The following is a 25,939-nucleotide window of genomic DNA, read 5'->3' on the forward strand; positions in this document are numbered from 1 at the left end:
TGCCATTATTAGTTATCATACTGTGGGGAAAACCAAAATGGAAAATCATCTTTTTGAAGAATTGAACCGTCATCGCTGCGGCAGATTTACTGACCGGCTCTGCCTCAACCCACTTTGTAAACTTGTCAACCGCCACCAGGACATGTGTCTTTTTATCCTTGGACCTTTTGAAAGGCCCAACCATATCAAGCCCCCAGACTGCAAACGGCCAAGTAATTGGAATCATCCTCAATTCTTGAGCTGGCACATGAGCTCGTCGTGAAAATTTCTGACAACCATCACATTTACTGACTAGATCCTCAGCATCAGCGTGAGCCGTTAGCCAATAAAACCCATGACGGAAAGCCTTGGCTACAAGAGATTTAGAGCCGGCATGATGACCACAATCTCCTTCATGAATCTCTCGCAGGATCTCACAGCCTTCTTCAGGAGAAACACAACGTTCAAACGCCCCTGTGACACTGCGATGATGCAACTCTCCATTGGCAATAGTCATTGACTTAGACCACCGGGTTATCTGTCTGGCCAAAGTTTCATCCTCAGGTAACTCGCCCCGGGTCATATAAGCCAAATAGGGAACTATCCAATCAGGAATAGCATGAAGAGCCGCCACCAGTTGTGCTTCCGGGTCAGGAATAGCAAGATCCTTCTCTGTAGGCAATTTGACAGAAGGGTTATGCAAAATATCCAGGAAAGTGTTAGGTGGCACCGGCTTACGCTGAGACCCTAACCGTCTTAAAGCATCAGCCGCCTCATTTTTCCTGCGATCAACATGTTCAACTTGATAACCCTTGAAGTGACCCGCAATAGCATCAACCTCTCGACGATAAGCCGCCATGATTGGATCCTTAGAATCCCAAGTGCCAGAAACTTGCTGAGCTACCAGATCTGAGTCGCCGAAACACCTCACCCGGCTTAAGTTCATCTCCTTAGCCATCCGAAGACCATGGAGTAAGGCCTCATACTCAGCTGCATTGTTAGTACAAGGGAACATCAACCAGAGAACATAAGAATATTTATCACCTCGTGGGGAAGTCAAGACAACTCCAGCCCCCGAGCCTTCCAACTGTCTGGACCCATCAAAGTGAATAGTCAAATATGTGCTATCCGGCTTCTCCTCAGGCATCTTCAACTCTGTCCAATCATTGATAAAATCCACGAGCGCTTGAGACTTGATGGTTGTACGAGGCACATACTTTAAACCATGAGGTCCAAGCTCAATGGCCCATTTAGCTACCCGACTTGTGGCTTCTCTGTTTTGAATGATATCCCCTAAAGGGGAAGAACTAACCACAGTGATCGGATGACCCAGGAAATACTGCTTAAGCTTCTGGCTGGCCATAAAAACCCCATATACAAGCTTCTGCCAATGTGGATACCTCTGTTTGGACTCAATAAGCACCTCACTGATGTAGTAAACCGGCCGTTGAACTGGATATTCTTTGCCTGCTTGCTTCCTGTCCACCACAATTGCTACACTAACAGCTCGGCTATTGGCAGCCACATATAACAACAAAGGCTCCTTATCAATGGGAGCAGCAAGAACCGGCGGCTCAGCCAATTGTTTCTTCAAGGCCTCAAAGGCCTGATCAGCAGCATCACTCCAGACAAAGTGATTTGTCTTCTTCATCATCTGGTACAAAGGGATGGGCTTCTCACCCAACCGGCTTATGAACCGGCTTAAGGCCGCAATACGACCCGCCAACCGTTGAACATCATTGATACACGCCGACTTAGCCAAAGAGGTGATAGCCTTTATCTTCTCCGGGTTAGCCTCAATACCCCGTTCTAAAACTAGAAAACCTAAAAGCTTACCAGCCGGGACACCAAAAACACACTTGGCCGGGTTAAGCATCATCTTATAAACCCAGAGATTGTCAAAGGTCTCCTTCAAATCATCAATCAAGGTCTCCTTCTTTGTAGACTTCACCACGATATCATCCACATAAGCATGAACATTGCACCCAATCTGATCATGAAGACAATTTTGAACACAGCGCTGGTAAGTCGCCTGGGCACTCTTGAGCCCAAAAGGCATAGACACATAGCAGAAGGCTCCAAAAGGAGTGATGAAAGTTGTCTTCTCCTGGTCCTTAACTGCCATCTTGATCTGATGATAACCAGAATAAGCATCCAAAAAGCTCAAACACTCACAACACGCCGTAGCATCAATAATTTGATCAATACGAGGGAGAGCAAAAGGATCAGCCGGACAAGCCTTGTTTAAGTCCGTGTAGTCCACACACATACGCCAAGTGCCATTTTTCTTAAGCACCAGCACCGGGTTAGCCAACCACTCAGGATGAAAAACTTCAACAATGAACCCAGCCGCCAAGAGTTGGGCCACTTCTTCAACAATGGCCTTACGCCTCTCTCCATTGAAACGATGAAGGAATTGCTTAACCGGCTTAAACTTCGGATCAATATTAAGAGTGTGCTTAGCGAGTTCCCTCGGTACACCTGGCATATCAGAAGGTTTCCATGCAAAGATGTCCCGATTCTCACGGATGAACCCGATGAGCGCGCTTTCCTTTTTCGGATCCAAATTAGCACTGATACTGAACTGCTTGGATGATTCGCCAGGAACAAAGTCAGCCAGCTTGGTGTCGTCTGCCGACTTAAATTTCAGTAAAGGGTCATGCTCTGTGGTTGGCTTCTTCAAAGATGTCATATCTGTCGGGTCAACATTATCCTTGTAAAACTTCAACTCCTCTGTCGCACAAACAGACTCAGCATAAGCAGCAGCGCCTTCTTCACACTCCAAGGCTATCTTCCGGCTTCCATGCACTGTGATGGTGCCCTTGTGACCCGGCATCTTAAGCTGCAAATAAACATAACAAGGCCTTGCCATGAACTTAGCATAAGCCGGCCGCCCAAACAGAGCATGATAAGGGCTCTTGATTTTAACCACTTCAAAGGTCAATGTCTCAGATCTGGAATCATATCATCCCCAAAAGCAACCTCCAGAGATATTTTACCAACCGGATATGCCGACTTACCAGGCACCACACCGTGAAAAAATAGTGTTCGACGGCTTAAGATTTTTGTCAGTCAATCCCATGCGACGGAAAGTTTCATAATAAAGGATATTGATGTTGCTGCCTCCATCCATGAGCACCTTGGTGAATTTGTATCCTCCAACCTGAGGTGCCACCACCAGTGCCAAGTGACCCGGATTATCAACCCGGGGCGGGTGATCCTCACGACTCCACACAATGGGCTGCTCAGACCATCGCAAGTAACGGGGAACCGCCGGCTCAACGGCGTTCACTGCCCTTTTATGGAGCTTCTGATCCCGCTTGCATAAACTTGTGGTGAAAACGTGGTACTGCCCACTATTCAATTGCTTCGGGTTACTCTGATAACCAGATTGCTGATGTTGATTCCCCTAATTGTTCTGTTGGTTGTAACCACCCTGATTACCTTGGCCTTGAAAACCGGAATTAGAACCGCCACCACCGTAACTCGGACCGTGAGAACCGGAACCTGAGCCGCCGCCTGGCCCATGATTGTCTTGAAAAAGATGGAATTTTTGTACTCCTTCATAATGAAGCAATCTTTCCAGAGGTGAGTGGACGGCCTTTCCCGTGTACCATGCCTCGGGCAGGGCTGATTCTGCTGTCGCTCGAGATCAAAACCTGGCCCCCCAACACGAGGAGGTGGCCTTCCTTTACGACGCTATCCATTATTCTGCGTGTTCTATTAGCCACAAAATCCAAATTGTTATCAGCCTTGCGCTTACCATTGCCCCCTTGATTCGCCAGGTTATGATGCTACCCCTTGGCGTTGCTACTCTTCTTTCCCTTTCCCGGCTTTTCATCATCAGACTCGGGGTCCTTGGTACTATCAGAGTCGGCATAGTTAACTAGAGCCGCCATCAGCTCCCCTCATGTCGCTGTAGTGGCACTTGAGCCGCCCTAGCTTCTGCTTAAGGGGCGCAAAACGACAATTCTTCTCTAGCATTAAGACTGCTGAGCCGGCATTGATACGATCCGATGAGTGAAGGATAGTTGAGACCCGACGCACCCAATGGGTTGTTGACTCGCCCTCTTCTTGGACACAGGAGTCCAGATCCACAATCGACATAGGTTGCTTGCACGTATCTTTGAAATTTTGGATAAACCGGGCTTTTAACTCGGCCCATGATCCAATGGAGTTGGCTGGCAGCCCTTTCAACCAAGTACGGGTCGTCCCTTCCAACATCATCGTGAAATACTTAGCACATGCAGCATCGTCAACATCCAACAGCTCCATTGCCATCTCATAACTCTCAACCCACGCTTCAGGGGGTAATTCAGCTGTGTAGTTAGGCACCTTACGAGGACCCTTGAAATCCTTACGCAAACGTACGTTACGCAAATCTAGCACCAAACATGGCACTCCCAAGGTTCTGGAGGTTACCCCTATCTCCACCGAAGTTGTCGGATAAACTGGAGAATGTTGATGAGCCCCTTGTTGAGCCACCAGATCAGCTTCCCGTCGTGCTCTTCCCTGATCCACCAAATCCTGAGCATTAGCACCACCGCATGTCGGGTCATGTCCACGAGGCTGATTAGGGCGTCTGTCACTGCTTGAAACCGCCGGTGAGTCAATGTGCCGGCTATAACTCCAGCTCGGGTGAGGGGTTGAGTGAATCCTTTCATGACTGTAAGAATAAGCCTCCTGCTGTACCAGTGCTGTCTGAAGAAGCTCTCTAGCCCTCCGTGTTTCTATCGTAGCTGGAGACTCGCCTTCAAATAGGAGAGCCGCCAATCGCGTCGCCGCAGCGATCATATTATCCAAAGGGTTAGAATAATGAACCGGTGGTGTCGGCACATATTGTGGTAGGGTATTATTCAGATGAGGCGGATCTGTCATGCGTGGATGAGCTGGCGTTCCAGTCCTAGGCATGGCTACTACCCGTTTTACCTCTGGCGGGTCGCTGGTCCCTGCACCAGGTGTGTTGAAGAGGTTCCTCGCCTCGTAAACCGGGGGCAGATGACTCCGATGTCTCCTCCTCATGACTTCGTTTGACACGTTCTGATCCAATGTGAGACGGAAGGAATCAGCCTGGATCCGTTGTGCCTGGGCATCCAGAGTAGCTCGCTCCGCAGTCATCCTTGCGTTCTCAGCCGCCAGATCTTCCTTGGCTTGAGCTATCCCATCTCGCAGTTTTGCAACTTTCGCGTTATGCTGAGCTTGATTTGCCAGGTTAACCTCTGCTGTTAACAATGTTGTCAAAGTGTCCAATAAATCGGACAAGGCCTCCTGCTCCCAGGGTTAACCTGAGCCGGCGGGCGCACAGGGCCACCTGCTCCGGCCGTCGTTGCCGCTGCTGACCTGGAGATCATTACTGCTACAGTTGTAGAATTCTGCCCCGGCTGGGTACCAGCCATGAAAATCGCGCCCCGGTTCGGCGGCTCATAGGGGTCCGGAATACTGTCGCCATCGGAACAGCCCCCAAGCCTGCCATCTTGCAGTTGATACAACGAAGTAGTCTCGCATGTGGACGATTCACCATCAGAATAGATGGCCGTCTCACCACCAGACACAGATCCTTCCTCAAATTCTGCCCCTTGGATGAATCCAACGAAGGCGTTTTTCACGGCGGGTTGATCCCGGGCGGGTCGTGCATGTTGAGCCGTCTCAATGATGTCGGTGCAGATGTCCGGCTCAGGGCCCGGTTCGCCGATCTTGCCGATGAAGACGTGAATTCCGCCGAAGGGGACCCGGTACCCGTACTCGATTGAGCCGGCCTCGGGGCCCCAGCCTGCGTCATCGATGTAGAGCTTGCCGCGACGACTCTTGGTCATCTGGCCCACAGCGTATCCTTTGATCCCTTCAAAGTTGCCCTGTAAGAACTCGAAACCACCGTGCGCTGGCCCCGTGGTGGGCGCCAAATGTCGTGTGATCGTCACGGCAGATGTCCTAGCGTAAGGACTTAGTCGTGGAGCCATCGCAACTAGGTTAGCTTAAAGGGGTTAAACGGGACAGAGGACACATGAAGTTTATACTGGTTCGGCCCCTTGCGGTGAAGGTAAAGGCCTAATCCAGTTTGAGGTGGTATTGTTTATGCTTCGATTACCAGGGAGCGAATACGCTTGACCTAGCTTTCGATCTCTTGTTTCTTGCCCTAAGCCGCCGCCAGGTCATCCCTTTATATACACAGGTTGATGCCCAGTGGCTTACAGAGTCCCGGCCGGCTCATAAACAATGTGTCCGGCCCGGTGACTAATTACACTTGCCTTACAATACAAGTAATACATATATGGCGGTTTACATCTATGGGCCTTAAGCCGCCTTTGGGCTTTGGGCCCTTTAGTAAGTCTGCTTCATGAACCACCATCTCCAACATCTTCATGGGCATTGTTTTGATGAACCGCCATTGGGATAACCCGGCCTTTCCTGGGCGGGTCATACCCAATAGTTATATCCCCAACAGGTACCAAAGTAATCCAGGAGTGGATCACTGGACAGCGGTCAAGAAGATCCTAAAATACCTGAAAAGGACTAAGGATATGTTTCTCGTTTATGGAGGTGACAAAGAGCTTGTCGTAAATGGTTACGTCGATGCAAGTTTTGACACTAATCCGGATGACTCTAAGTCACAAACCGGATACGTATTTATATTCAATGGTGGAGCTGTAAGTTGGTGCAGTTCCAAGCAGAGCGTCGTGGCGGGATCTACGTGTGAAGCGGAGTACATAGCAGCTTCAGAAGCAGCAAATGAAGGAGTCTGGATAAAGGAGTTCATATCCGATCTAGGTGTAATACCTAGTGCATCGGGTCCAATGAAAATATTTTGTGACAATACTGGAGCAATTGCCTTGGCGAATGAATCCAGATTTCACAAGAGAGCCAAACACATCAAGAGACGCTTCAATTCGATCCGCGATCAAGTCAAGGAGGGAGACATAAGGATTTGCAAGATACATACGGATCTGAATGTTGCAGACCCGTTGACTAAGCCTCTTCCACGAGCAAAACATGATCAGCACCAACACTCCATGGCTGTTAGAATTATTACAATGTAATCTAGATTATTGACTCTAGTGCAAGTGGGAGACTGAAGGAAATATGCCCTAGAGGCAATAATAAAGTTGTTATTTATATTTCCTTATATCATTTATTATTCATGCTAGAATTGCATTAACCGGAAACTTAGTACATGTGTGAATACATAGACAAAACATAGTGTCCCTAGTATGCCTCTACTTGACTAGCTCATTAATCAAAGATGGTTAAGTTTCCTAACCATAGACATGTGTTGTCATTTGATAACGGGATCACATCATTAGAGAATGATGTGATGGACAAGACCCATTCGTTAGCTTAGCATTATGATCGTTTAGTTTTATTGATATTGCTTTCTTCATGACATATACATATTCCTCTGACTATGAGATTATGCAACTCCCGAATACTGGAGGAACACTTTGTGTGCTATCAAACGTCACAACGTAACTGGGTGATTATAAAGATGCTCTACATGTGTCTCTGAAGGTGTTTGTTGAGTTGGCATGGATCAAGATTAGGATTTGTCACTCCGTGTATCGGAGAGGTATCTCTGGGCCCTCTCCGTAATGCACATCACTATAAGCCTTGCAAGCAATGTGGCTAATGAGTTAGTTGCGGGATGATGCATTACGGAACGAGTAAAGAGACTTGCCGGTAACGAGATTGAACTAGGTATGATGATACCGACGATCGAATCTCGGGCAAGTAACATACCAATGACAAAGGGAATGACGTATGTTGTTATGCGGTTTGGCCGATAAAGATCTTCGTAGAATATGTAGGAGCCAATATGAGCATCCAGGTTCTGCTATTGGTTATTGACCGGAGATGTGTCTCGTTCATGTCTGCATAGTTCTCGAATCCATAGGGTCCGCACGCTTAACGTTCGATGACGATTTGTATTATGAGTTATATGTTTTGGTGACTGAAGTTTGTTTGGAGTCCTGAATGAGATCGCGGACATGACGAGGTGTCTCGAAATGGTCGAGAGGTAAAGATTGATGTATTGGAAGGTTATATACGGACACCGGAATGGTTCCGATAGGGTTCAGGGATTTTTCGGAGTACCGGGAGGTTACCGGAACCCCCCCGGGAAAGTTAATGGGCCTAATGGGCCATAGTGGAGGAGAGAAAGTAGGCCACAGGAGGTGGCGCGTGCCCCCCCTTGCCCAATCCGAATTGGACAAGGGGAGGGGGCGCGGCCTCCTCTTTCCTTCTCCTTTTCCCTCTTTCCCCTTTCCCCCCTCCGTTGGAAGGAAGGGGGCGAATCCTACTAGGAGTGGAGTCCTAGTAGGACTCCCCCCCTTGGCACGCCTCTCCCTGGCCGGCCACCTCCCCCCTCTCCTTTATATACGGGGGCGGAGGGAACCCCAAAGACACACAAAGATTTCTCTTAGCCGTGCGCGGTGCCCCCTCCATAGTTTACTCCTCCGGTCATAGCGTCGTAGTGCTTAGGCGAAGCCCTGCGCGGATCACATCATCATCACCGTCACCATGCCGTCATGCTGACAGAACTCTCCCTTGACCCTGTATTGGATCAAGAGTTCGAGGGACGTCATCGAGCTGAACGTGTGCTAAACACGGAGGTGCCGTACATTCGGTACTTGGATCGGTTGGATCGTGAAGACGTTCGACTACATCAACCGCGTTAACCTGACGCTTCCGCTTTCGGTCTACGAGGGTACGTGGACACACTCTCCCCCTCTCGTTGCTATGCATCTCCTAGATAGATCTTGCGTGATTGTAGGAAATTTTTTGAAATTGCATGCTACGTTCCCCAACATAATTGACCTAATTCTCGGCCTCTAAATTCACATATATTCTGAAACCCTCAGAGCGAGACCCAAAACAATTCTCCCACTGCCACAAGCCTCTGTTCTTCCATTGTCCCACCTGGAGCCCTTTTCTGGTACTCCGCCAGAGGAGGGAATCATTTGGGAGGCTATCTTCATTAACCTTGCTGCCTCCATGATGATGTGTGAGTAGTTCCTATAAGACCTACGGGTCCATAGCAATAGCTAGATGACTCTCTCTCTCTCTCTCTCTCTCTCTCTCTCTCTCTCTCTCTTGATCTTCAATACAATGATCTTCTCTAAGATCAATCTGATGTAATCTTTTACGATGTGTTTGTCGAAATCCAATGAATTATGGTTTATGACCAGATTATTCATGGAACTATTTTGGATCTCTTGAATCCTTTCTTGTGCGCAATTTTATAGCTATGTATGATTTCTGATCTATAGGTCTTATTTGGCCAATTGGATGAGTAGATCTTCAGAGGAAGTGGTGCATAGTAATGGGTTCAACCTTGCGGTGATCTTGCCAAGTGACAAAGGGAAAAGGCATGCATTATGTTGTTCCCATTAAGGATAAAACGACAGGGGTCGGTCATATTAGTTGTTCTTATTCTGTCTATATTATGTCATCATGTCTATTGCGTAATTGCGTTACTCTGTTTCTATGAACTTAATACTTTGAGATGCATGCTGGATAGCAGTCTTGGAGTGGAGTAATACTAGTAGACGTCTGTAAACTTAACAGTCTACTTGTCACAGACGTAATGCCTATGTAATGATTGCACCGTGGATGATCATCATAACTATGTGAAATTATCAATTGCGTCAAACGGTAATTTGTTTAGCCCCCGTTGCTATGCTTTCGAGAGAGATGCCACTAGTGAATCTATGGTCCCCGGATCTATATTCCATCAATACTAAAGTCCCCAAAATTGCTCTTTTTATTTTCTTTACTTTCTACCGCTTTGCATATCACTATTTGCTTTTAATCTTGTAAATGGAAACAACTAGGGGAGTGACGCCCCCCTTGCCTTTGTTGGGTGCAAGCAATTATTTTCTTTGTGTGCAGGTGCTGCTAAAATTGTTCATGTGCTGCCTCCTACTAGTTTTATAAACCTTGATTTTTAACTGAGGGAAATACTTCCCGCTGTTGTGCTACATCACCCTTCCTCTTCAAGGAATCCAACGACTCTATCGTGAGTAGAAGAAAAAAAATTCTAGTGTCGTTTCTAGCGAGGCTTTACCTAACAAATCAGGTGCCTTAGCACAAACACTTTCTTTTGCTTGTTCTATTTTCTTGCCTAGTCATGCTATCTTTATCCTGAACGCATTGAAAGCAAAAAGAAAAAAATTGTGGAACCACTTAAATTCCTTACTCCTGAAGCTTTCTACTTGGATCATCTTCTATCCATTTGCGCTCGTACTAAAAACCCATCTAGCTTAGTTAATGGGAAATCATTAGAAAAGCATGTTTATTTTGTGCACCATCTCTTGTCTCAAACTGGTTGAAGGATCAAATAAATATGTTATATTGCTATGCTTGGATTTTGTGCTCTATATATGATTTTACTTACCGCATTCTAGCCAGAGCTTCATACGACTACTCATGCGAGCGCTCATGCTCGTCCTTGGCTCTGATAGTTTTGTGCGTTCTGGCCAGAGCTTCATATGACTAATCATGTGAGTGTTGATGCTCGTATGAAACGTCGTCGATCACTCTATACTTCTCTACACCTCTCCTCTAGAGTTTCATATGACCGTCTATACGAGCGGTTGAGCTCGTATGAGACGCCCTAGATCACTCTAGACCTTTTTGACGTTTGCCTCTATCTTCTTATGCAAGCGCTCGTGCGAGCTTGCCTGCTCATACGTTCAGCCATCTTTTACTCTGTTGCTTTCTCTCTATGATACCTTCCTCTTTTCTCCCTTCTTAGATAGATATTTCTCCTACAACACAAAGTCAAAATAGACTTCCTCAGATGTTATTTACCAAGTTATTTCATGAGAGCATTCTAACTAAAATAAAAACTCTTTTTAAATTAATGATAGGTTGCCTCCCATTGAGTGTTGGGTTTTAGGTTGCTAAGCTCAACCTCATGCCTCAGAAGTGATTTAGGTCTTCGATAGCCAAAGATTCTCCTTACCGCGCATACACGCTTAGGTGGTGGAATATACTTCTCCTTCCCTCCAGGCTTCTTCTGGAAATATCTCACGATATCTTCATCATAAATCTTGAAGGTTACTTTCCCTTCTACACAATCCAAACTTGCACTTGTGGTATTTAGAAATGGTCTCCCAAGAATAATAGACAATTTTTCATCTTCAAGAATATCAAGTATAATAAAATCAGTAGGTATAATATGTCCATCCAATCTCAGAAGCACATCTTCGTCTAGTCCTACTGGCTTCTTCGTAGATTTGTCGACCATTTGCAAGGTTATACCTGTAGGAAGACATTCTCCCAAATTCAAATTGCGATGGAGAGCTAGGGGCATCACACTGACCCCTGCTCCAATATCACAAAGAGCATTATTTATATCTAGATTACCAATTGAACAAGAGGTGGTAGGAATACCTAGGTCTCCAAGCTTTGCCGGTACCTTATCCTCAAGTGGGTACTTTGTTATCATAGCCACTTGTTCCTTAAAATTCAAACTTCTCTTATTGTTAAAAATATCACGCATGAACTTAGCAAAAGTGGGAATCTTCAATATATCAGTCACATTGAAAGAAACTCTGAGTTTCGCAATATCTTGTAAGAAGGATGAATAGAGTGCATCGTTTGAAGGTGGTCTAATAGCTTTAGGGTAAGGAAGGGTCTTCTTTGTTTTACCATTCTCTTTACTTTTTTCTTGATTTCTTGAAGTCTGGTCGTTTTCTCCCCTAGTTGTATAGGTGGTCTGGTTTCTTTCTCCACCCTTTGTTCCTTGGTTCTATTAGCTTCTAGCGTTGCTTCTTTACTATTATCACCATCAACGGTTTCTGCGTCGAGATCTACTTCTTTACCAATTTCACTTTCTGCTTCATTATCTTATGCATCTTGTTGGGCTGGTTCTTCCCATTCTTCTTCCCGAAGAGGAGTTATCAATCTTCTTGGGTTTGGATCTGAATCTCTCTTCTCTTTGTTGCTTGTTCCTTCTCGTGCCATGTAGGTCCTTTTGGATCCTACGTTCTTTTACCACTTCTGTTTTAATTTCGTTAGCAGAAACAAGATTATCTTTATCAAGTTGAGCAAGAATCAAAGACTGGGTTTCAGAAATTTGTGAGAATTGGCTCTCTATCATGCATGAATGTTTATCGAGATTCTTTATAGCATGACTTAACCCATCTACCTCTTCAAAGAGATAAGCGGTAACCTTTTCATTATGATGGATGCATCTTCAGAGGTCCCTGTTGAAGTTGTCTTAGTGAAACTTGAATTTATTCATCGTCTCCTAGAGCTCGCCTTCCTGCTGATAGATACTAAATATATTCACTTTTTCATTAATAACTTGTTCAACAGGTTTACCTTCTTCTTGGGTGACCTTTTTAAACCCGTCCATGTCTTCAACATGATATACGTTTCCAGTTGGCTTCATTGGCTCCTCGATATTCCATTGCTCTTTAGCAATCATAATCTTTTCAATAAAGTGATCTTCCTTCTTCAAGAGTTAAAGCCATAAAGCATCCACCTGCACTCAAATTCAAGAGTGGACTTGGATTCATCGTTAATTCCATGATAGAACATATGAAGTATAACATGCTCAGCATAACCATAGTTAGGGCAAAGATTCAAAAATTTATCTCCCCTAGGCTTCATATAAACTTTCCTCCAATCCTTGAATGAATGAAGTGAGATTTCTTCGTAATTTGGTAATCTTAGATCCAGGAAGAAATTTAGCCATAAATCTTTCTACACACATTTTCCAGCCGGTTATGCTTCCATATGGTAATCGATTAAACCAAGTTTCAGCATCATCCTTGAGAGAGAGCCTGAAGAGTCTCAATACAACAAATTCTCTATACACATCTTTTGTTTTAGAAGTTCCACATAAAGTATCAAATAACATAAGGTGTGCTTGAGGGTCCTCCTCTTTAGTTCCTGCAAAGGCATGCTTTTTAACTTCCGTTATAAGATCACAGTCTGTTGAGTCCTCAGTTGCATAATTAGTAGGATAAACTATGGGAGATCTTGAGCCCATAAATTGAGCACAATGCTCTCTCACAGATTTCTCTGGTGAGTAATTGTCATTTATGCAAACAATGCATTAAGCTCAACAGTTTTATTCTTTTTGTATTTTTCTATTAATGGAGCTTCTTGCTCCTGAGGAAAACGGGAAATATATTCTGGAAAATAAGTTTTCCCAAAACAAGTAGAGCCCCAGTCACTTGCAAAATAGTTACAAAACAAATACTCTACGCTTAGCTCCCTGACAACGGCGCCAGAAAATGCTTGATGGCCTGCAAGACACACGTGGTGGTGTAGCACTTTCGTAGAAGTATCCCAATTAGTTATCGTCCCAGCCAAGAGCGGAGGAGAGTATTGCTATGAGCGCTTCTGTCACACACAAGGTGTCACAATTCCTATGTGAAGTAACCGCGTGTGATTCTGTAAATATTATTACTATTCCAAGAGACAAATGAACCAGAGTGAAAGAAATGATAAGCTTGTGGTAACAATGATAATAACACTTGCAAATAAAGAACATAAATAAGCCTGTAAATGAAGTTGTGTTTTCTGCAAAGGAGAAGTTAGGCGCGGAGAAAATTCAGTTCATGGTATACATCAAGTGTGCCAGTGCGACGGTAATACCAGTTACCTTGTATCCTGGTCACAGTATTTGATTTGTTTGTTCGGTAGGCAGATCACCCTAAGGTCATGGAACTCCTCCTCGCGGGATTACATTCCATTTTGTGGTCCTGCTTCATCGTTGCCACAGAGTGGTCGTCTCCACAATTAAGGTCCTCAGACCGGAACCAAGCATTAAGTTTGATGGATCACAGTCATCTCATATTGTCTTCGGTCCTCATAGATGTCTCCACCTGTCACGTCAGAGGTCGCATATTTCCTAAACAATATGTGTTACCTGTGTAGTTCTTGAGATCATATTGTCTGGGCCCTTAAATTGGACAACACGCATAGAGTTCACCACAGTACAACAACTTACTACACAGATCACAAGACTACAAATACAGATGACGGCATATAGATCAGGTATAAATGAATCTAACCACTCACCTACATCTCCCACGCCTAGGGGGAACCACTCACGCATCATAAGGGAATAACCAATCATCTTGGAGAATAAACAAATGATCATCATATCAATAACACACAAAAGATCCACAATGAAATGAATGATCCAAATAGTCTTGATCTCCAAATGAGTATGAATAGAGTAGTCTTGATCCAAATAGTCTTGATCTCCAAACTTGGAATTCCTCTTACAGTAGTGGTATGAAATGATGATAGAGATGAAAGGACCAAAACTAAGGAGAACTCCGGTGGTTCTCCGGATCTTTTCCCTGTTCTAGTTGTGGTGGGGGTGGCTAGGGTTCTCCAATGCTATCTGCCCCTTCACGAGGGCGGGCAACATAGCGACGATGAAGATCGTGGTTGTAAGACACCAACAAGACGGGGTCCTCGCCGAGGCAATAGGCGCCGAGGCAATTGGCAGGGCGGGAGCGAGGAGAGACATGCGGTATCTAGGGATTGCGGAAGATGTGGGCTATCGGTTTTTTGGATAGAAAAATCGGTGGGGGAAGAAGATAGGATAGAGGGGTGCTAACAAAACGAAACGAACGATGTATAAACTCCTCATTGATAGTAAAGATTTTGTAGCGGACACTGTTTGTACATGAAACGGCACTGTTTGTGTGCATGGTGGGGAGATGACAGCTATCAGGATCATCAAGGCAAATGAGGCAATGAGTGATTAGGTTAGGTTGCTGTGACATAAGAACAAACCAGCCAGCTAAATGCTAATAATGAAAATTGATCGACGTCAGTGGCATCCATGACGTTGGTGACTATACCACTTAAACCACACATGTCCCCTCACCTGCCAATCACGATCCCAAAGGCCCCATGTCCATCAAGCAACAATGATGACGACGATGAGTATCAGACCATCGGGACAGATGACGGAAAAGAAGGGCGAGCAGCACACACTGCTCACTGCCGGTCGTCCAAAGGGCTACAATGTTGGCTACTGGATAGTTGCACGTTGGGTTCGTAGTGTACTCTCCATGCGTGCGTATAGTCCATACGGTTGATAGATCGCGGCATCTTGCCGCTGTATATTAACAATTGGCTCAAATCGACCCGTCGTTGCAGCTAGCGAGCGAGTCGCAAGCAACACATGTGACATCCTTACTATACTCAAGTATAGGCACCACCGCACCGGTGGGTAATTAATTAATTTCGGAATAACCTCAAGACCGGCAAAGGGCGCTAGATTTAGCACACAAGGAAGAACCAAACGAGAGAGAGCCCATGCATGCACGGCAATCATGGCCTAGGGCATACTCCCTTGTCCCAAAATTCTTGTCTTAAATTTGTCTAGATACGAATGTATCTAATACTAAAATGTGACTTGATACATCCGTATTTAGACAAATCTAAGACAAGAATTTTAGGACGGAGGGAGTACCATCCAAAACACCGAAACGTGGTCACGTGCATCTTCTTGAGCCGCATTGGTGCCTGCATATTCGAGCCTCCAGATCGATAGATTAGCTACTATCTCGACCAACGACCACATTTCCCTCACCCATCACCAGCAGACCATCCCAGCCGCTCACGCGCGCACACAACGCCGGAACAGACGGTACATATAACATACTATTGATGGTGCCGCCGGGATCTGACCGGCGATGTGAAGCGCGCATGTGCACGCACATAGAGAAAGGAGGGGGAGCACGTACTCCTCCTCCTACTACTACTAACTCCCTCCGTTCCTTTTCAACAAAGGGCGTTTTTATTGACTCATAATATAGCATCGAGGCATACAATCATAATGAGCATACACCCGGCCTCTGCATAACTAAGATGCACACAGCCAACACTAACACACACCCAAAAGATCACGCTGGCAAAGAGCATAGTCATATAGACCGAAGCTATGCCTAGACGGAGAAAGAAAACCGAAGCAATCAAACAAGCGATTGACGATATACAACAACGACCTTCGACACCAACCAACTCTTGACAGCACAACGACAATGAGCAAGGTTCTTTAGAAGCAACGCCTTCATGAAGGAAACGACGCACAAGTGCCGACGTCGCCAGATCCAACCATTGAAGGTCAGATCATGGGTTTTCACCCTGAAGATAAAGTCCGAGCAATGCCTTCAACAAGGTAACGATGCAAAAACACCGCCATTGCCAGGTATAACCAACTAGGGTTAGACCAATGGTTTTCACCCCGGAGCTCGAGACCAGGTACTCGAAAAGCACCATCCAATCGAAGTCATTATATGTTGTCACCTCCACTTGCCACAATCCTAGCAGCTGTAGACTTTGACGAAGGAGGAAGATCACCGAGGTTGCCAAAATCCATAGTCAGGACGCTTTGGCGGCCCCACGGCATCTAAACAAGTGGCAGCCGATGACTTATCCGCATCAGATGACGTCGCCACACGCCGCCACTATCTTCGTCGTCCTCGCATGATGCAGATCGCGAACCCCGTTGGAGGTGAAGGTCCAAGCCTCTCCAGCGACAACCATCCAGCAATGTCGCATCACCAGACAGCCATCCACGGCCGACACCACATAGCAGCAGGCAGGCCAGATCGTGTGCGATGGCCCCGACATCTGCTGCATCGCCACCACCGCATCCTCGCCGGGGAAGTGGGCAATGGCTGCTGCATGTGCTGGCTGTTGCATGGCCACAACCTTATTCCACGGGAGCACCGGCCATGGCTTGGTGGGCGGGCTCTCCAAATTGGGGACATGGCGATCTTGGCTCCATTCCTTCGTCGCATCGGCTCCCGCTATACAAGGGAAGCACGCCACCGCGGCCGCTGCACCAAATCCGCCTTCAATGCGTCAAGTCGTCGCCAGTACATCGCCTACACGCCGTCCAAAAGCCACGGGAACGAAGCCTCGCCGCCGCCGTCGGCCGCGCGGGCAAGCCCGGCGTCGACTCCCGGCGGCGGCGAGGGGAGGACGCGCAAGGAAGTGCCGCCTTGAAAAACGGATCGGCAGCCGCCCGTGTCGCCCCTAAAAAAGGGGGAGAATTTCACTTCCCCGGCCTCTGCACCAGCTAGGGATGCATACGGCCTTTTAAATATGAGTACTAGGATTTTTAATCTCGGTTATGCACCAAGCCTAGTCCTCAAAAAATGCGTGAGTACTAGGAAAGCCTAGTCCTCAAGAATAAATAGGAACCTAAATTCGCCTCTATGAGGATTTGAACCTAGGTGTTGGGTTTGTACATCCACTCCCCCAACCGGTTGAGCTAGGCTCACCACCCTTTTAAAAGGAGGAGAATTTCACGGATGCATACGGCCTTTTAAATATGAGTACTAAGATTTTTAATCTCGGTTATGCACCGAGCCTAGCCCTTAATAAATGCGTGAATACTAGAAAAGCCTAGTTCTCAAGAATAAATAGAAACCTAAATTCGCCTCTGTGAGGATTTGAACCTAGGTGTTGGGTTTGTACATCCACTCCCCCAACCAGTTGAGCTAGGCTCGCCACCTTTTTAGAGATTCCACAACAAACTACATATGGATGTATATAGACATATTTTAAAGTGTAGATTCACTCATTTTAATCCGTATCTAGTCCATAGTGGAATCTTTAAAAAGACTTATATTTAGGAACTGAGGGTACTATGCAGGCCACCATGCATGCATGGCCACGATGCGGCCCGGGCGCGTGTCCGGACCAGTGGTCACGCCCCTCCCGGCACGTACGTGCGCGCCGTGCAGCGCAGATCGACGTACCACCACGCCAGATCGACCGCCAACCACCGGTGTGTCCCTCTGCCGCCTGTCCGATCCACGCGCACGGCTGTCATTCCAGATTCCACCGACGCAGGCACAAGAAGCTCACCGCATGGATCTGCGCCGTGCCCCCAAAGCGCTCCGGTCACCCTACCCGCTCCGCTCCCCTCGCTTAACCACTTTGCCACTCCGGTGAGTGGCGCTTTTTAGCCTTTCGCAGTGCAGGTTAAAGGCAAAGCACATGCACCTGCACCTGCACCTACACCTACATGGGCTCACCTGCATGTCATTTCGACGGAGCCTGTGGTGTGTTGCTTGGATGTTGGATCCTATGCAAGGCTCACTCGATGAAATTGATTTGCTTTGCTTTATGGTACATTGGTACCGTCGTTTCGAGAGCCTCATCTGAATAATTGTGAGAATGATTACCGGAGAGAATCATCAAGACATGATATCCATGCTACTACTAAGTCCCTGAAGCATTATTATGCTACACTTGAAGTAAAACGACCGAATTATCACCTCACCTGACGCAAACCAAAACGACATTTTCTTTCGAAAGAAAATTTTAGCTTTTCTTGATTTCGACAGAGTTTAGACCATCCCTCCCGGAAAGTTTCTGCGTTGCAAAGAGGCCGACTGCTAACGGCTGGATAAGGGGAATGAAGTACGGTAGCATATACTATACCAGCATCTATAAAAAAGTACGTACACAGCGTTGAAAATTCCTGCTTATTAGTTTGTCGCAACAAATAAAAAGAAAATAAAAGAAATCCCGCTTGCCCGAGGGAGCGAGACAGGGGGACGCATAAAGAAACGTCCCCAGGTCCATCCACTCAATAGACCTGGTAAAATAAGGAAACACAGACCCAGCAAGGGAAGGGGTCCGTCGGGGTGGTTAGAGTCCAAGAGGCGACGCGAGCCGACGGCGGACGTGCTCTCCTCTCCTCCTCCGGCTCTCCCTCCCCCTCCCCGCATTCCGTTCCACCGCATTCCGGGTATATTTAGCCGCGCCGCAGGAGGGATAACTTCCCTAGAGGCAGGCAGGAGGGGGAGGCGCGCGAGCACCCGGACGGCCGTCTCCACCGTCGTTTCTCCGGCCGCCTTCCTTCCAGATCCCTCCTCACCCAGGTTTTCCTCGCCGTCCCCTTTCCGGCGCCGGTGGTGTCCTCTGACTTGTGCTCTGGATCTGGGTGCGCGCAGACGGTCGGTCGGACAAGATGATGGGCGGCTTCCTCTCCAGGATCCTCCTGTAAGCAGCCGCCTCCCCTCCGTTTGAATCTTGAAATTTGAAAACGTGGTCCTGCCAAATTTGTCATTTTCGGTTTGGAAACTGATCCGCGGCGGCATGGGCATGCGGCTTTTCTTCTGATTTTTCTTCAAATCATAATGCATCGGTTGGTGCCCGTTCGGAGGGCTCAGGGTACTATATTTTGTTGCTTTATTAAAAAAAAACAAATCGGGAGATGCCTTGCTTCCTGTCGATTTGTCAACCCCCTTCCCCGGCGTGAAATACGGGCCGGACGCATTCACAAGTTTATACGTAATATTTATGCTACTACATGTTTATTGCCTCGAGGTCGAGGAGCATGTGATAAATTTTTCAATGCATTGCACAACGGTCAAATGTTCTCTTCGCTTATTCTTATACAGATACAGATTTATTCTTTTTGAATATTCTTGTCTGATAGTCAATTTCACACGTTGGTTTTAATTTGGTTATCTGCCAGTTCATGTCAAACTCACTTTTCAGGCTTGATATGAAACAAGCTCACAAATGTAACCAACATTGCATCCACCGACATCTTTCATCGAGATCTGCCTCCATATTAGGCCTTGTTTGTTCGTGTTCTTTTGTGCAAGTGCCCCGAAAATTAGTCCATCGAAGGATGCCGAGAAGTTCAAATTCAGTGCATCTTCAAAATGGCCAATTGCTCCACTTTGTGGATTATTTGTAAAAAAAAAGTGGATCAAAGTGTAGAATAAAACAATTTCTTCTTCTTAGTCAAATCACGTGGAAAAGAACTTGATAATAAAGCAGGGATATTATGTTTATAGCGTGTGATAGTCAATAAACACTTGCATTTTATGTTTTGGTGTTTGATGCACAATTTATGTGTAGGCTGGTTTTCGGCTATGCGTATCCTGCATACGAGTGCTACAAGACTGTTGAACTGAACAAACCTGAGATCGAGCAACTCATATTCTGGTGTCAGTACTGGTAAGGTGGCTCCTTCAGTTATATGATTAGAAGTTCACAGCATTAGCCTAAGGGAATAATTCACAAATTTTATTGTGTTTCTTGTCTCTAGGATTTTAGTTGCCCTTATGACGGTTATGGAGAGGTTTGGAGATTTAACAATATCATGGTAAGACTACCAAGGATTGCATTCTTTCATCAGCTCTTCAGACAAGTCCCTAACATCAGTTTTATCATGTTGAAGGCTACCATTTTACTCAGAGGCAAAGCTGCTGTTCTTTATATACTTGTGGTACCCCAGGACAAAGGTACTAGATTTGTCCCTTGCAACTTCTATTTTGCAGATTTTTCTGCACATTGAAGTATTTAACTGATATGTGCTTTCATTGCAGGGGACTACCTACATTTATGGAACTTTCTTTAAACCATACATTTCACAGCATGAGAATGAAATTGACCGTAATTTGCTTGAGTTGAGAGCTCGGGCCAGCGATGTTGTTGTCGTGTATGTCCAGAAGGTTGCTGCTGTTGGACAAAATACCTTCTTTGATGTTTTGAAGTATGTTGCGTCACAGTCACCATCCCAGAAATCAAAGCAACAACGTCCTCAGGTGCGAATCATGGGTACTGTATTATGGTGCTTTCAGTCAAAGCTATTGAACCAATTGATGTATTTTGACCCTGGCGATGTTAATGCACCATTTAATCTCCTTTATGATTCGCTAGGCCTTTCTCGTTTTCTCTTCGCACATTGCATGATAAACGATGCAGTTCTGCATGTTATATGGTGGCCTCTAAAATTTCCAGCTAACATTTGTGATGTATATCATCTCTGTCCCATGATAATAATCCGATGGCTCAAGTGTTTGGCACCCCTGAGATGTATTGCAGTTTAGGAGCACTTAATATGAGTCTCTTTTGGATTAGGACAACTATGTAAAAATCTTGTCTCTTTTGGATTAGCATCGTTGAGTCTAAACAATTGCTGTGATCTAGATCCGTGCTGCAGAAAGCTACATGAGTAGCTATGCTGAGTTGCTGATTACAATGCGCATGGCTAAGTCAGCAGAACTTGGTATATATTGCTAGCATCTGTAATATGAATGCATACTGAACTACGCATGTGCATTTGACATATCAGCTCTTCTTGAGCCATAGGATAAATTTCTGAAGCCTCTCTTTAAGATGCTTTTTTTGTGAGTTTTATCATTACTTCATTTGGATCCTGAAGTGTTGCGTAATTTTGTTATCGCGATCTAGAAAAGGACTTGGTTCTCAGGAGAATCGCAAGTGGCAGTATTTTACTTAACAATAAAAACTATACCTTGGCTTGTACTGAACACCTGATATATAAGTAACTATGCATTATCACTTATCAGTTATTGAATTCTTGTTGTCTTATATTTTCACTTTTTTCCCGGAGAATATATTCAGTTGGAAACTAGGTAGGATTTTACATAATGCAAACTGTCTGTGGTAAGATGCCAGCATTTTATCCTCCTGTGTATTCAAAAGATTCACAATTTCATGTCTGCCATCTGGTGGCACTTGCCTAAATTGAATTGTATAGAAATATGGTTCATTTGGAACTGCAATAGAAATATGGCTGTAAAAAGTCTGTCACTCAGTTTGACAAATATATGTTCTCTGGCATTTCGTCTCATATGCCCTGTAACAAAGAAAATACCAGTTTGCAAATTGATTAAAAAAATGAAATAGGTAGCCAAACACCCTGATATCTAGAAGTGGCTCATCCAAATCATCATATACTGTAATATGAAACGGAACCTGAGTAAGCGCTGAAGTACCATCTGTAGTTAAACCTCAATCCTCCATTTAAATATAAGTTCATTTACTAATGTTAAACTCAGAAAGTTGCACCATCTGGAGTTATGGACTTTCCTTCCACATGTTGTACAATCTAATGCATAAGAAATGAAGGTTTCTACTCTATGGCCGAAGATTGGTTTTGAATAAACTTGGGCTGATTTTAGGTTTTTTGTGCGTCTTGGGGGGCTTGTTAGTTCCAGACTGGTTGCATTAACTAATTCTCAAGAGTCAACATGATATCCATCAAAGTCTCAAATGCAGTTAATACTGAAATCATGTTTTGATTTCCTTTAGGAACCACAGCAGCCTCAGCAACAGCAATCACAACCACAACCGCAGGTGCAGCAGCAGCAGCCACAAAGGCAAGCGCAGCCTGTTATGCGCAGAGCAGCATCCATCGCTGCTCGGCAAGCAGCAATGGCACAGCAAGCTCAGGAGACCAAGCCCGTTTCCCCCAAGATCAAGCGTCAAGCATCAGCCAAAGGTGGTCCAGCGGCATCCGTGAAACCAGCCGCGGCTGCTGCATCCACAGCAAAACCCGATGAGAAGACAAAGAAAAGCGAGGCGAAACCTGCGGCCGAGCTAGTGCCTGCTCCAGCCACTGAAGCCGTTGTGCCAAGGCCCGAGCCTAAGGCCCAGCCGGCCCCTGAGGCCGAAGTATCGGACGACATGGCGATCGACGAGGCCGACGTTGCTGTGGAGGGCACAGAAGAGGTTGATCCTGCACTAGAGGAGGAGACGGTCATGGAGGAGACCATCCGCGTGACACGTGCCAAGCTAAGGAGGCGCGCCGCCGCCGAGGCGGGCGCATGAAACTAGCTGCAAACCATTGTTTTATTGGCGCATGGTGTTGTTGCTCCTATTTTTTGAGTCTTTTTTAGATTGTCATGTTGTCTGGTGGAGAGAATATCTGTTGGTCATCCAATTGGTCCTTCTGTTTCAGAGTTATCACCCGTTCCTTTCTTCTTTCTTGTGGCTCTCGCTGGCCTGTTTATGTGCCTGGAAGTTGTAAATATCACCGGGCATATGTATATACAGATTGTTGGCATGTGCTACGGCCTACGAATGCATCTAGCTTGATTCTGGTCATGCCTCGTGTGGGTAAGGTAGTGTCTGTCTAGAGTCTGCAACCGGCTACTGCATAATCGACATTCTTCTTGTTGCATATAGAATTAGGACTTCTTGTTGGAAAAGGATGTAGCGCATGTTCTTAGAACTTCTTATTGGAAATGGCTACTAAAAAGGGATATTGTGTCAAGAAAATAGGTATGCCCAAACCTGATAGGCCGGTGGCTTGGCCTAGTGGTAGAGAACAACCATGACAAAAGCAGCAGGTAGCTAAGCACCAGAAGTAAAGTTTAGTGTTAAGCCAACACCACCACTTTGAGGAAGAAGCTTTAGCGGCAAGCGAGACGAACAATGGAGTCCGTCTGTATGCTTCACAATGCTCAATGCTGACACGTGTGTGAATGATTGGTAAGAAAAAACTAAAAGCAGGGAAGGGGAGAGCTTTAGCAACACACTTCAATGTCTTTTCTGAATCCATGAAAGCACAGATGATGCCTACTGCCCTAAGTGATTGATCATTGATATAACATTGATCAGATACATTGGTCATTTTTTTTTTGCGGGGGAGTTCCATTGATGTTTCACGAACAGGACCATACTAATGGAAGAGGATTTGTAGCACCGGGGTGCTCCACCCCCTATATGAACATTAAGTTTTCCCAAATGATAAGTGCCACACGTGTGGCACGAAGCAATTCCGACGTGACTTTTTTATGGCAAGTTTAGTTATTAGAGCATGGCTTTAAAATTGATTGCTAAGTAGTGGGTTTGATTAACTCTTACCTTCTTACCACCCATGTGAAAAGAGAGGGTAAGAGGGAGCACGTTAAAATTGCTAAAAAAAAATCGGAGAAATTTGAAAAAAAAAATGGATTTTGGGATATCAAGCTTGGTGCCTAATCTATTTTCATGTGAAATTTCGTAAAATAATAACAGGAAATGTATCTGTGACAAAAATGACAAAAAAATTCCTATGTATAGAAAAAAAAACTGTTTGGATGGATTTTAGTTCAGATTGTATTTCGTTCGCCACGGATATGTTTTTCTGGTATTTTTTCACGAAACTTCACGCGGGAATATATTGGACGCTCAAGTTTGATATCCCCAAATTCTATATTTTTTTGTACTTTTTAAATTTAGTATTCGTATAGGGGTGTGGAACACCCAGAGCTCCCGTGTAACTCCCACTTACTAATCCATACATAAATAGCAGAACTTGCTGCGTATAAAACATACCTAGAGGGGTTGGTTGCCTTAATAAAACTAGTGCATCTACGAGGCCATACTAGGTTCGTAAGAAAGGCCAGTAGTATCTTTTTGGCCCTTGCTTAGAAGCTACTGTAAATGATCTCGAACAGGTGTCGATTGGTAAAGCAGGGGAAATGCCAAGAGAGGTCGACACGTTCTTTTTCCTTCTCCTAGTCCTAGCTAGCTCGATCCTTTGTCAAAGGCTTCGTTAACTCGCCCAAGGAAAACTCCAGCCTTTTGCAGCTGCGCACAGCCAAGCCACAGGTCGACACCGACGGCCGGCCGGCCGGTCGTCGTCGCTTTTGGCCATCATGCCCGGCCACGACGATGGAGACCCGCACCGACCATGACATATGCCTTCTCCCACCGGAGAAGGAGCCACATCCAAACAAAAAGCTCTCCCATCGATCCTTTCTTTCTATCTATCTATCTATATCTAGCTCAGAATAATAAACAAGCAAAAAGCCCGTCCCTTTCACATGAAAATACTACTTCGTCCGTTCACAGATATAAGATGTTTTGGATATTTTAATATAAAATACATACGGACTGAAACGAGTGAACAAATACATTAAAATAAGTTCATATATATCTGATTCACAAAAAAGTTAGAACATGTTATATTTAAAGCGGAGGAAGTACTCCGTGATATTACCTCCGATTCAAAATATTTGTTTTAGATTTTTCTAATACAGACAAATCTAGATACATCTTATATTTGTATCTGGTTAAATCTAAGACAAGTACTCCCTCTTTTATGGAGGATAACAATATTAATCATACGGAGATCGAGAATGCGTGCGTGACAGCCAATGGGAATATATTTTTGTCCCGGCGAATTCCAACCCTGCGCTGCGCCGCGTGCGTCGTCGTCGCCGCCGCGATCCCACGGTGCCGTCGCACGAGCGCGCGAGATTACGTTCGGGAAGTGAGTACAAAATAATCCGTCCGGGAGAGAACAAGTGGCTGCCGCGCGTACGTGTCCGGCGCACGCGCGTTATCCAGCCGCCGACAGCGCCAAACATTTCCCCGGCCGGCCGCTTTTTATTCCCTCCCGCGTCCCTCTCTCACTCCCGCGCGCAGAAGCAGAGCCAAACGCCAAGACGCAAAGCGATCGGGAGCTTCCCGATCCCCCTGTCCTGTAGCCGCGCGTGGGAAAGGAGGCTGCAACTTTTCCTCGGTGCGGCGGCCGGTCCGCGTATATATAGCAAATGGAGAGGAGCTGGTTCGGGTGGAGGAAGGCGAAGCAGGGCGGAGGTGGCGGTGCCGGCGGCGGCGGCGGGGAGAGGGAGGAGGAGGATCAGGCCAAGGTGGTGGTGGACGGGTCGGGGATACGGGAGCTGGTGGAGGACAGGGAGGCGTTCGGCATGTTCGCGGAGACCAAGTTCCGGCAGCTCGACGCCGACGGGGACGGCCGGCTGTCCGTGCGGGAGCTGCAGCCCGCCGTGGCCGACATCGGCGCGTCGCTCGGCCTGCCCGCGCAGGGCTCCTCGCCCAACGCCGACCACATCTACTCCGAGGTACGTACGTATACTGCACCAGGCAGACAGCTAGTCTTTGCTGGCAGCCATGATCTCATAGCTTGAGGGGCCATGATCCCACAGCAAGCATACGAGTTTCTGAGCTTGATGGTGTGTGCTCAGTTCGGCGCTTGGCACATCAGACTCCACAGCGAGGTTTCTGTCCGAAACATTCGGTGACACCTGACCCACGCCTAGCCCCAGTAGAATTCAGATTTTGGCTGAATTTCAGCGAAATTCGAACCACTATTTCTGTCCTTTGTCTAACTGAAAGGAAAATGCATGTGTTGCATGAATGATTTTTATTTGCCACTTTGCAGTAAGTGTACTACGATGTGTTGAACTCTTTT

The 25,939-nt window shown here is 46.1% G+C and overlaps 2 protein-coding genes across 2 annotated transcripts in view; both read left to right on the top strand.

Moving 5' to 3' along the window:
• The first annotated feature begins 18,560 nt into the window (after positions 1-18,560).
• LOC123098049 (HVA22-like protein i) lies at positions 18,561-22,842 on the top strand. Its single transcript, XM_044519923.1, has 7 exons — positions 18,561-18,854; positions 18,927-18,975; positions 19,846-19,944; positions 20,036-20,092; positions 20,168-20,231; positions 20,316-20,534; positions 22,048-22,842. Exons 2-7 carry the CDS (start codon positions 18,944-18,946, stop codon positions 22,564-22,566), a joined length of 990 nt encoding a protein of 329 aa, XP_044375858.1. The 5' UTR covers positions 18,561-18,854; positions 18,927-18,943; the 3' UTR covers positions 22,567-22,842.
• Positions 22,843-25,038: 2,196 nt separating this feature from the next.
• The window catches only part of LOC123098050 (uncharacterized), a 4,094-nt gene continuing 3,193 nt past the window's right edge, over positions 25,039-25,939 (top strand). Inside the window, exon 1 of the mRNA XM_044519924.1 lies at positions 25,039-25,589. Within this exon, the coding sequence (XP_044375859.1) occupies positions 25,281-25,589 (309 nt within the window). The 5' untranslated portion in view covers positions 25,039-25,280. The remainder of the gene's footprint in view (positions 25,590-25,939) is intronic.

Source organism: Triticum aestivum, chromosome 4D (assembly GCF_018294505.1).
Source record: "Triticum aestivum cultivar Chinese Spring chromosome 4D, IWGSC CS RefSeq v2.1, whole genome shotgun sequence".
In the NCBI taxonomy this organism is placed as follows: domain Eukaryota; kingdom Viridiplantae; phylum Streptophyta; class Magnoliopsida; order Poales; family Poaceae; genus Triticum; species Triticum aestivum.

Coding starts and splice junctions, on each gene's coding strand:
- LOC123098049 (XM_044519923.1), top strand. CDS start 18,944: ATGATGGGCGGCTTCCTCTCCAGGATCCTCCT. Junction 18,976..19,845: donor TTCCTCTCCAGGATCCTCCT/GTAAGCAGCCGC, acceptor ATTTATGTGTAG/GCTGGTTTTCGGCTATGCGT. Junction 20,093..20,167: donor GGAGATTTAACAATATCATG/GTAAGACTACCA, acceptor ATCATGTTGAAG/GCTACCATTTTACTCAGAGG.